General features: G+C 37.0%; 1 protein-coding gene across 17 annotated transcripts in view; it reads right to left on the reverse strand.

Moving 5' to 3' along the window:
* The window catches only part of nbeaa (neurobeachin a), a 96,955-nt gene that overhangs the window by 63,068 nt on the left and 21,026 nt on the right, over positions 1 to 12,861 (reverse strand). For all 17 annotated transcript variants that reach the window (XM_077504555.1, XM_077504554.1, XM_077504546.1 and 14 more), the window contains exon 2: positions 2,430 to 2,661. In XM_077504555.1, the coding sequence (XP_077360681.1) occupies positions 2,430 to 2,661 (232 nt within the window). The remainder of the gene's footprint in view (positions 1 to 2,429; positions 2,662 to 12,861) is intronic.

Genomic DNA, 12,861 nt, shown 5'->3' on the forward strand with positions numbered 1-12,861 from the left:
TAATAATTCATAAAACTGAGTTAAAATTAAAAAGATGTACTGTACTGTAAAAAAATGAGTGTGAAATTGATTTGTGTTTAGGTCATTTTTCTGCCACTAGATGGCAGAATTGCATTTGTAAGACATTGGTGACAGTGCATTTTTCGTTTTATATTAAGAGCTGTCTAATCTTTAACATGAGGTAACTTGTGAAATTCTGCACATTTTTAAAATGGTCAAATACAACTTGACCCCAGTCTCCACAAATATATGCATTATTATTGTATTATTTTATTTTAATGTTTTTATTGTGGGAATGCTTCAGCATTTCCACAATGTTATTGTGATTTTTATTCTCCACACTTTTTTGCCGTCTAATAACTCCCAAATAATTACTTCCAATTTACATTGTTCAAATTTCAACTCGGTTAAAAAAATTCACGCCTCCCGGGGTATATAATAGTCTGATTTCACATTACTTACAGTATTTGCACAATTTAACATTTAATATCAACTTTTCCCCCATTCATTTTCAATGGGACAGACATTGAACTTTTTCTAAGTATCACTTTCCAAGCCCAACTTCCATACATATACACACACACACACACACACACACACACATACATATATATATATATATATATATAAATAACTTATCATCATTACCAGGTGTCAGTGATACTGCTCGATGGCACAGTCGCTAAAGCGCATTGTCAAGTAACCAGAAGGTTATAATTTCATAATTTATCTATCAATGTGCTTTCAGCATTCCCACGCAATTTCTCCAGAACTTGCACTTAGTCTAGTTACATTTATCACTGCTAAATTTTGGCGTGGACGTGTCTGCTGCGTTGCGACTGGAATTCCCACCAGTACAGGCTTTCCGAGTAGGGGGCGGTTATTAATCACGTGTGTTTTTGTGGCGAAATTAACTCAAACTTAATGCACCAATTTTGACACCCCGAGTTTAAACACATTTTATTGGCATCACTACAGGATGAGGATTAATACTTGAATGTTCAAATACACATTCTTGCCTCGACTGTTGCACGCATGAGAAATACACAACGTTTACACGCACGTACGCTGTTTATGCGGCGTCGCTGCTGAACCAAGCGGCTTAATGTCTGGTTGAAAAGGCACGCCGAGGAAAAACACTCGTCAGGGGAATTGGCTGCCGAGTGAGCGAACTTGCAGGATAAGCGGGGAAAGCATCAATTACACAAAAAAAGATCATCTTGAAAAAAGGAGATGATTGACTCTCACTTGGCCTCCACTGAGTGCCGGAATATACTCAAGTGGCTCCTTATCACAACAAAGGTTTACTACATACTTGTGATTTGCACTCCAAATAATACGAGAATATATTCCATAAAATTGTGTTTTTGCTATACGACAGAACTTTTCTTTCCTGATTAGAAGAATATAAAAACTTAAAATGTGTATATTTTAAGGATTTTTTTTTTCAGTTGTATAATTAAGAATTGCACTGAACTTTTATCTCCAATGCCAACTGGGGGAATCCTTTTTTTTGCCAAGGCCATGTAAAACTACAGCTGTGTATTAGGGCCACATATCATTTATTTTTATTTTTTTTCCAGAGGTGGGTAATATTCAGAGAAAAAAACTCACAAATTTGCCACTTTAAAAAGTGGCAAGTGTGTGAGAGATTTAAAAAAAAAAAAAACACTCGCAAATTTTCGACTTTATAGTGGCAAATTTTCGACTATGAAGTCATAAATTTGTGAGGAAATTGTTTTTTTTAAAAATCGCATATTTGTGACTTTCCATCCATCCATCCATCCATTTTCTTAACTGCTTGCTCCTCACAAGGGTCGCGGGGGGTGCTGGAGCCTATCTCAGCTGGCTCTCGGCAGTAGGCGGGGTACACCCTGAACTGGTTGCCAGCCAATCCCAGAAATTTGTGACTTTATAGTGTGTAATTCGCGACTTTATAAAGTTACAAATTTGTGAGGAAAAAACCCCCGCAAATTTGTGACTTTAAAAAGTGGCAAATTTGCCACTTTTTAAAGTCACAAATTTTCCACTATAAAGTTTTAAATGTAGTTTTTTTTTTCTCACTTTTCTCACAAATTTGTGACTTTATAGTCACAAATTTGATATTTTAAGTCACAAATTTGCGATTTTTTTTCCTCACAAATTTGCGACATAAAGTCACAAATTTGTGAGAAAAAAAAAACACTCACAAATTTGTGACTTTATAAAGTGTCAAATTTGTGAGGAGAAAAACACTTGCAAATTTGCAAATTTCTAAGATGGCAATTTTTTTTCTCTGATTAACCCCCACTCTAAAAAATATTTATATTTGTCCCTAAAATGCCGTCGTAAAAACAAACCAGGAATTAAAATGAAATTTGGAAGCGTGGTTGAAGAAGGGAAAGAGTCGACTTGAACATAAATTACCGGCTTCTCACAAGCTCCCTCACCTGCGATCATGTCGTCCACCGTGCTCATCTTAAGCAGCACCTGCTGGATGAGGCCCACCTCCGTGCTGGTCTGCAGGTTGCGGACGCTTTTGCGCAGGATGGCGGTGAACATGCTCCAGATCTCCGCCTGGCACGTCACCTCGCAGTGCGACAGCAGCTCCACCATGCAGCCGATGCTCTCCGCCTCCTGGATGATGAAGTTCATCTCCAGATCAAACTCGCCGCCCACCAGCTGACAGTTGACGGCGGAGGAGAAAAAGAAGAAGGGACAATGTTGATACTACTGCTGTCACTATTGAATATTTTTACAATGGATTAAGTTATCGATTATTATCACAAAAGCATTTTCACCTGATTACTGTTTATTAATCAGTGATTGTTGTTCCTTTCATCCTTAGTATTCGTATGGTGATATACAAAATCGGTGGATTGATGTTGTACTATGTTCCCGTTTTGGTCATTGTTTTCCAAAGTAAAAACAGTTTGCAAATGTCTTACTTTGATTCTTCCATCAAAGGACTACAGAAATCAGTAAACAATTATGGTTGATATGGAAGACAAAACTTTGCAACTAAAATGTCAAAATTGCCAATTGTTAACACTCCATCTTAATTGCATTTTTTAAAATTCAGCCCCTGAAACAAGCTTCACTAACAACAAGAAATTTGCTAGGCGTGTCGATCATGAGTAGACCCACAACAGTCTCAAGAAGCCATTTTTTATAAATCTGCCATTTTGGTTAGAAGTGGCCATTGTTGAGTCATTTTGACAAATTCCAACATTCTTGGAAACTGGATTCACCATATACAGTAGCTTTGATTTGAAATTTGAAAATTCAGCACCCAAAAACAACTTCACTTAAAACAAACAAAACGTCACTTTAACTCATTCACTCGCAGCCATTTTCACTGAAGCAACCCCCTTTGCTCCCAGCTCTTTTACTGGATTTTGACTGAGTTTGCAAGGCCCGCAGAATATTTTGTTCTATTGCTTTAAAAACATGGAACCTACCAAAAGAAAGACAAGCATCTCTTCTTTCATCAGGAAAAAAAATATATTTTTGTCTGTTTCCGTTTTGCAGCAATTAGGATTAGAATATAGCTAAATTTAAATCTGTTTAAAACTGTGGGGAAAAGAGTTTTTGCAACATGGCCCTGGTTCATCTCTTATACTGTGCTGCCACCTGCTGGCCGTTTTTATTTGTAATAACTACCATTGATTCAAGCGTTCTCTTCAGTTCCGAGGCTGCATCAAAACCTTCTGTATGCTCTAGCATAAAAAAAAACAAAAAATAAAAAATAAAAAACGTATAAATAGGTCTTTGGGAGCAAATAAGTTATAGACATTTTCGACGTTTTCAGTCCCTCAAAAATTCCTCCTAGATTTTTTCCAAGTGCTTCCAAATTCAAACTTACAAAAGTAGACAGATGCTAAATTAGAAAGAATTTGAATTTTGGTCATTGCATGTGGGCAGAGGAGTGAGACTTGATGACTCAACATTTTCCTAATAAGTGAAGTCCACAAGGTCGGAGTTGGACCATAGGCTAAGTCTTGACTCAGCAACATGAAATTTGGTAGCCTGCATGTGCATCACGAGTAGATGTACAAAAGACAAGTTTTCCATTTTGGTTTGAAGTAGGGGTGGGAACCTCTGGGTGCCTCAATATATGATATGATATGCGATACAAGGCTCATGATAACGATTATCTCCCGATATGACGATACCGCCATGATGGATATATTGGTCATAAATCCACGATAATAAAACTACTCAAGACATAAACTGTTTTTTCAATGAGAAAATAGCTTCTTTTTGTACCATCACTGAAACACAATATTAAAACTGGTGTCTTCTTCACACTGTGTACTTTAGTGTATTTTTTAAACAAATAAAAATTCTTAACTTTCTGTCAACAAATTTGTGTCTTTCTTAAACACTATTGTCATGCAACATGTCAGTTACATAGTCAATTGTTTCATTTTATAAACTGTGACACAATCTTTTGTGTAACATTGCAAAAGTAAATCAATAAAATTACTTAAGTATTAAATCCAATTAAATCAATTGTAATTGTTGATTAATGTTTTTCAAATGTTAACATTGAAGATATGATCCACGTTTTTCATAGAAACGTATGTAAAACAGTCAGTAGCTGGACAGATAAATGTCTTAAACAAGTAAAAGTAAGCTGATGAGTCTTCTTCACCTGAAGACTTGCATCCATTTCCCCACCATTCTTACGAGGCACTCCCCCTAATGGCCCGCCAAGGATTTGCTCAATAAGTAATGAACAATGGAGCCATCATAGTGGCTGTCTATTAACTAAAAAATATCACGATACTTGCGTCGGCGTATCGATAATCTATCAAGAGACAAAGTATCACGATTTATCGCGATATCGATATATCCGTCACATTTTGTCCATTTGCAGGGATTTTTGAAAAGGAAAAAAAAAACTCCTCTACTACCAAATTTAAATTTTGTACACCACACAAATTGACAAATTGATACACTTACATTTATTTTTTTTGTCATTGCATTTTGGGCGGATTAGGGCGGCAAATTTTGATGACTCAGCATAAAACGAGGAAATTAATCAATTAAACAGAAACTACTAAACCAGACTTTCTTCAAGACGGATGGATTGGATTCTAATGTGATGTTTCGACATTAAGTAAGACTGACTCACTCGGAGAGCAACAATCTCTCAAAAATACATCGGCTTTAAAAATGGCCGGCTCCCCTTCCTGCTCTCACACACAAACTGGCGAGTGCGCACACACCGCCTAAGCTGAGCTGCAGATATCATCATTCCAACATGGAGTGCAAATGGCCTGCCTCTTAATGGCTGATGCAGCGTAATTACTTGTGAAAAGTATCGCTGTGCTTCACGCACACACACACACGCACGCACAGTACGAACACAAGCAAGCACACACGCTTCAGCCTCGGCATACTTCACGATCCAGAAAGTGGTCGCTATGGTGACCAACAAGCTAAGAGGACACACACACACACAGGCACTAACACACTGCGCAGAGGTTATTAAATGAAACCGAAAGGACCACATAATGCATCAACGCTGGGTAAAAGAAGCGCAGAGATGAAGAAATATCAATAAATGGAGAACATGAGATTGGCCTGGCACAGATACGGGTATGCATGTTTATTAAAAAAAAAATAAGTAAAATAAAAATATATATACAAAATGAGAGCTATATGTCTGATCTTAAGCCAACAAGCAGTGAGTGCGTTCAGGGATAAATGCAGTTGCTATTTTGGCCACAGGGTGGAGCAAAGTGGAGGTTTGGTTCCATGATCCATCCATCATTGATCAGCTAAAACCTTTCTCAGAGGACCTTGGGGGAAAGGATGGGTAAACCCAGGACTGGTCGCCAGCCAACAAACGACGCATGAAGTGTGACGACTCGTCTTGAAACTGAACACATCAATAAGTCAACTCCACGAGGGCAGAGAGTGAGCAAATTTCTTCATCAAAAAATTCAGTCCCCAAAGCCAGTTTCGCTTTGCAACGTCACCCACAGGAAGTCTGCCATTTTGGTTTGAAGTGGTCATTTTAGGGTCAACAACTAAACGTTCCTTCACAAGGTAATAGCTTACACAAACGTCTTGAAAATTCAGTTTCACTTAGCAATACGGATGGAACGATATACAAACATCATGAATCAATATTATCATGATATGAAGGTCACGATATGATAATTATCATGATATTGTGTGGAGGTTGGAGGTATAAAAAAAAAAAAAAAGGTCACAATATTGTTAAAAAAAAAAGAAATACTAAAAAAATAAGTACAAAATTGTGTTTTTGTACATTACAGCAATACATATAAACAACCTACTATCTCTAATAAGACTTAATATTGAGACTTAATATTAGTAATGCACGCACACATTGAGTTCCTCCACATATTGACTCGGTTCACAAACACATTACGCCACTCTTCACCTGACCATTAGTGTAGATTTTAAACATAGAAGGGCCAAAATATCCCTAATAAAAATGAAATTGCACAAAGAAAATAGCCACGAGAGGGTGCTAGAACTGCACAAATGGAAAACAACTTGTGCTGCTTTTAATATCATGACATGACGACAACAATATTGTGGCAGGTCTAATAGCACAATACAGGCCTGGGCAATATATCGAAAAAATATCAATATTGTGATATTGGCCCCTCCAATATGCATATCTCAAAGACATGTTGGCTTTTATCTGAACTTCACCAATCAGACCACCAATCAGACACAAACTTAAACGAGCATCACCAACCAATAGTTTTACATCATCTAGACTAAGTAAAATTAATTAACGAAGAACACATTGAACTTGCTTATTTTACCACGTGAAAAAATTTTATTCTTTCATTTGCTAATAAAAAAATTATTTCTTTAGGTACATCTTAAATATCGCAATAATATTGATATTGCGATAGTCAACAACTATATCTCATATCGCATATTTTTCCAGTATCGTGCAGCCCTAGCCCCAATATCACGATATTGCCGTTATCGTTACATCCCTACTTAGTTAAGTCAATTCAAGTCATCTTAGCAACACATAATTTGGTAGAAATATATAATGAGTAGACCCACAAAAAAAAAAAAAAAAAAAAGTCTCAAGAAGTCATGCCATAAAAGATAGAGGAAGTCTGCCATTTTGGTTTGAAGTGGTCATTTTGGACGAAACAGCTACAGCAAATCACCTCCACAATGTCTAAAACTAAAATCTAGAACTGTTCGGTCAAAAATAACGCAATTATGAGTAAAGAAAGTGAACCAATTCTCTATCTGGGTCAATTTGAACCAATTTTTGAACTAAAATTGGGCCATTTTGTAGAAAAAAAAACTCAGAATATTGGTTCAGATGAGTGCTATCTCTATCGAATATTTTTAGAATCGATTAATCTGTCGATTATTCAAACAATTAAATGACTAATCGGATTCATTTTAGTTTTGCATTAAAGTGTATTACAAATGCATTTTTTTCCCCTGATAACTGTTTATTAACCAGAGATTGGTGTTTATTTTGTACTTCGTATAGTGATTTTTTTTTTTTTAAAGGGAGATTGGTGTCTTATTTTGATTAAATGCAGAAGATATTTAGCCTTCTTTCATGAAGAACAACAGAAAGCAGTGAACAATTACAGTTGATAAACTGTAATTAGAGGATTTGGACAATTTCGAATTATAAAATGGCTCCTAAGGATTACTCAATTAGTAAAATAGCTGTCGATTAATTTGATAATCGATTACTTGTCAATTAATCTTGACAGCTCTAGCTCAGATCCGTTAATTTGACCCAACTTTCTGGGTTGTTTTGCACAGAACAACCCAGAAAGATGGGTCAAATCGACCCAAAATGTTACTTTTGACCCAACATTTTAGAGTATATGTACAAAATGTCTTTTGAAAATTCATACTCCAAGCCTATTTCACTAGTAAGCAACATGGATTATGGTCGACAAATCTATCATCGACAAAAAGTGTCAAAAGGCCGTGGTGTAAAAAACAAAAAAAATGCGCACACAGGAAGCCTGTTATTTTAAAGTGGTGTAACCCAAGGACCCCCTGCACTATATTTGAAAAAGGATCATTCAAGAACTGCGCACAACTTGGTTTGGAATGGTAAACATGCTTGTTTATTTGTTATTTTTCTTAGGGGGGGGTCTATGATTTCGCTGAGGCGTAACCCTGGCGGGCGCCTTGAGAGCGATCCGTGCCAGCGCGGTGCCAAAGCAAACATCCTCCAGCAGTTGGCCAAGACTAACCATGCTGCCGGTTCAGCCATGCCAAGAGAAGCCTTTTGTGCCCCCGAGGTGGGCGGCACAACGCATTCGAACCTTAAAAAAAAAAGAAGCTCCTAAGTGAACAAGAAGCTTCTGGTTGGTGGAGTTAAAAATACTGCGGGTCATATTGACCCATGAACATTTTTTGGTGTTTGAGAAGAAGTAACAAAAAAATGTTAAAAAATGTTAAAAAGTACACCTAATTGTATATTATTTATTACCGACAATCTTCTTTGACAATCCAGCCTTTGATTAAAAAAAATAAAATAAAATAACCATATAAACACTAGGGATGTAACGATATTCAAACATCATGATAGGATAATTATCATAATATTGTGGGCAGGTTGGCGATAAAAAGGTCACAATATTGGAAAAAAAAAAAAAAAAAAAAAAAAAAAAAAAAAAAAAGAGCGAATACTAAAAAACACACACACACACACAATATTGTGCTTTTGTACATGACAGCAATATTTAAATATATATATTATTAATATTATATAAAAAATATATATAAATTACTTGCTAATGGAAGGACACATTGAGTTCCTACACATATTGACTATTCACAAGCAAATTACGTTCCCCTTTATCTGAACATTAGTGTGGATTATAAACATACAAGGGCCAAAACATGCTTTGTGAAAATTAAACCGCACAAAAAAAAAAAAAACAAAAAAAAAAAAAAACTAGCCACCAGAGGGTGCTAGAACTGCACACATGGAAATCAACCTGACTTTGAACACAGATGCGCTGCTTTTAATATTGTGACGTGACGACAACAATATTGTGGCAGTTTTAATAGCGCGATATCACGATATTGCCGATATCGTTACATCCCTAATAATCACAGAAATTAGGTAACAAACGGCAGCAATTTTTTTAAGAGCTAAAAAACATCTTCAAATATGCACAAGCGTAAGAAAATAATGATATCTCATGGTGTCATGAACACTAAAGGTACATAAGGAATGTACGTCTTGGGGATTGGGACTGAAAAGCGCTATACAGAAATCTGATGCATTATTATTAGGGGTGTGAATTGCCTAGTACCTGACGATTCGATTCGTATCACGATTCACAGGTCACGATTCGATTCGATACCGATTAATCCCGATACGAATTTATAAGTCGATTGTTGCGATTTTTTTTCATTCAAATTTAGAAAATACTAATCAGTAAGCTTGTAGAGTGTAAGATTTATATGAAAATGTATTATTTATTTATCTGAAATTTCAGTCTTATAGAGGTTGTAATCTGTTTCATGTTTGAACAGCATTAAAATAAAATATTAAGGCTTAATGTTCCGTTCATAACATTCTTCCATGCTCAAGGTGTGAATCCTAACCCGAAGTCAGACGTTTTGTTGAATATTTTTCCATTAAAAATGGACGTTTAAAAATCGATTCACACACACACACACAAAAACAAATCGGTAAGACTACCGAATGAACAATTCTGAGCTCTTAAAAAAAAAAAAAAAAAATCGATTTTTTTTTTTATCGATTCGAGAATCGCGCGATGTAGTATCGCGATATATCGCCGAATCGATTTTTTTTTAACACCCCTAATTATTATTATCATCATCATCAAGTTTGTCCAGCTGGGTCCTTTCTTTCTTTCATTTTTTTCTTTCTTTTTTTTTTTAAAAAACATACGGCACATACTCTGACGTTTTCATCTTCCTGTTTTGGGTCCCGGCTCTGCTCACTCCAGGAGATAACCTCATCCTGGCAGGGATTCCGTTCCTCTTCTATTTCTTTACAGTTGGTTGCCACAGTTTGCATCACGCCGCTTTCCCTTTTGGCCAGTGGCGACGAGCGTACATTCTCGCCTCGCGTTTTCGTGCCCCGAGGAGGTTTTTTTTTTTTTTTTTTTGCACGCACGAGTTTCTTCACAAGCGTCTGAAAGCGAGGCCGTTTAACACAGATATCTTTTGGGGGTGACGCCTGAGATGATGGCTTCCTGTCAAATCACGACGTTCTTATTTGGCTGTACGAGTTGTGTTCTTGACAGCTGCTTCGCATCTGCGCTGCATGGAGTGCAAAAATGTCATCTGACAGCCATTCCAGAGCAGTTGTCATTTGATGGTGCAGGTGAACCTAAACACAAGTGTCCTTTGACTTAACAATCATAAAAATAATAATTATAGGACTTAACAATCATAAAAATAATAATTATAGGATATTTTTTTAAAACGCAACTAGCAACAGATCTATTGACTATTTTTTTTACAATAGCAATGTCACGCCGCCACCGGCGTGGCGGTTCATGCTTTTATTGTTGTATCCCTGTTTCCTGTCTTACCTTGAAAATCTAACTCTTATCTCACCCCAGGTCACTTGCCCTTCCTGCCGCTCCATAATTACAGGTCCCCGCCCTTGATTATCACCACCTGCCACCAATCACCTACAGCAATAAAAGCCACCTGCATTCTCCCCTCAGTGCCGAAGTGTCACAGTCAGTGCATGGAAGCGGCCCACAGTCCTTATGTCCTCGTTCATGTTGCCAAGTGTTTTTGCCTTGTTTTTGTGCTTTTTCCTCCCCAGTGGAGCGCCTTTTGTTACCCCTTTTGCCTTGTGCCCTTTTTCCTCCCTAGCGGAGCGCTTTTCGTTGTCCCCAGTACCTTTTGCCTGTTTTTTCCTCCCTAGAGGAGCGCTTTTTGTTCTCCACTTTTTTGCTTCCCTGTTCTCCTCTCAGCTTGAGAGGAGACACCTGTTGGCCGGAAATAAACCTGCTGCCTTGGTGGCTTACCTTACGCCTGCGTCTGAGTCCTACCTTACCTCGTCGTGTCAAGCAACAAGCAATAAATGTGACAAATATTTTTTTAAAACACAACTAGCAACAGATCAATTGACTTTTTTTTTTTTTAAAAAGCAACTAGCAATAAATCTTACGAATATTTTTTAAAAACTCAATTAGCAATAGCTATACTAACCTTTTTTTTGTTGTTGTTAAACTAGCAATAAATCTTCCGAATATTTTTGAAAAACGCAACTGGCAACAGATCTAGACTGTTTTTTAAAAAAGGAAAGAGCAATAAATCTTACAAATATTACTGAATAACGCAAATGGCAACCGATCTATTAACTATTTAAAAAAAATAAAACTAGCAATAAATCTTACAAATATTTTTGAAAAACCCAACTAGCAACAGATCTATTGACTTTTTAAAAAAAAGCACTAGCAATAAATCTTACAAATATTTTTGAAAAACGCAACTGGCAACAGATCTATCAATTTTTTATTTTTTTTTAAAGAAACTAGCAATAAACCTAGCAAGTAGTATTTAAAAAAAATATTATAGCAATTACCAGTATTCTTAACAAAAAAAGGAACACACAACAAATCCACCAACAATTTTCTTAAAAAAAAAAAAAAAAAAAGCAATGAGAAACAATCTATCGACTATTAAAATCAGACACCGTAGCATTTCATTCAGTGTTGTCCAACTGTTGCTGCCGAGTCATGGGTGGGGCAACTCTGTGTGGGGGCGGGATTATGAAAATGAGCCAAACTATGATATGATAATCATTATAAGGCAACATTTAGAGGGGAAAACTGTCGATGTATTTGTAACTATTAGTATACAACAAGTCACTTTTACATAATGTGCCCCCGTTAAACAAAATCTTTGTGCTAAAGGGGTATCAAAGCCCGTGTACGAAAATCAGCGCCGAGAGCTCATTCATTGTTTTGCTGCATTAATGCAAATGGCGGCGCATCAAAGGAGCTATTACACCTGACTGCTGGCCACAGCACAGTCACCTGCTGCTAATTTGTTGGTGGAGTATCATCGACACGCCGCCATCAAAGGCGGCGAGCGGCGGGCCATTGAGTCGCCTTTTGTGTGGCGAGAGAGAAAGCTCGTGTGAACGGCACATCACACGTTACGCACTTAGCCAAGTGGGCTCGACGGCTGGCGGGAGAGGCTGGCGAGTATACTGGCGTCCGTTAGGAAGCTGTACTGTTGCCATGACAACATATAGCGTGTGTGTATATACACACATATATATATATATACTGACACCTGGTAATGATGATACGTTATATACATATATATACATACATACATATATATATATATATATATATATATATATATATATATTTATTATATATATATATTTATATATTATATATATATATTTATTTTTATTTTATTTATTTTTTTCAGATATTACTTTTTTTTTTATTCTTATCGTTACAGCTTTTACTTACATGTGTTGTTTGGCTTGTTTAGCATGAAAAACGCCTCACCAAATGTGAAGACAAAGACGTTATTAACATGAAATTAATGTATGTTTGAGTTGTTTAATGGGTGATTAAGTCATTACTGAACGGGACCGGCGGGGGTTTGCAGCATAAAAAGGCAGCAGATGCGTCACGTCTTCCTTCCTTCAGTGATGATGATGAAGAATGACACAGACGCGCGCACACACAACAGGGGGAGGGGTGGGAGGCTGAACTGCATTTCCCATGGGTCCTTGTGCCCACAGATGGCAGACTGGATGAAACAATTGACCCCCTGTGCCCCCAGCCGCTTTCGCCGAATCTCATTGGTGTGTGTGTGTGTGTGGGGTGTGTGTGTGTGTGTGTGTGTGTGTGTGTGTGTGTGCGG

The sequence above is a fragment of the Festucalex cinctus genome, chromosome 18 (assembly GCF_051991245.1).
Source record: "Festucalex cinctus isolate MCC-2025b chromosome 18, RoL_Fcin_1.0, whole genome shotgun sequence".
Lineage (NCBI taxonomy): Eukaryota > Metazoa > Chordata > Actinopteri > Syngnathiformes > Syngnathidae > Festucalex > Festucalex cinctus.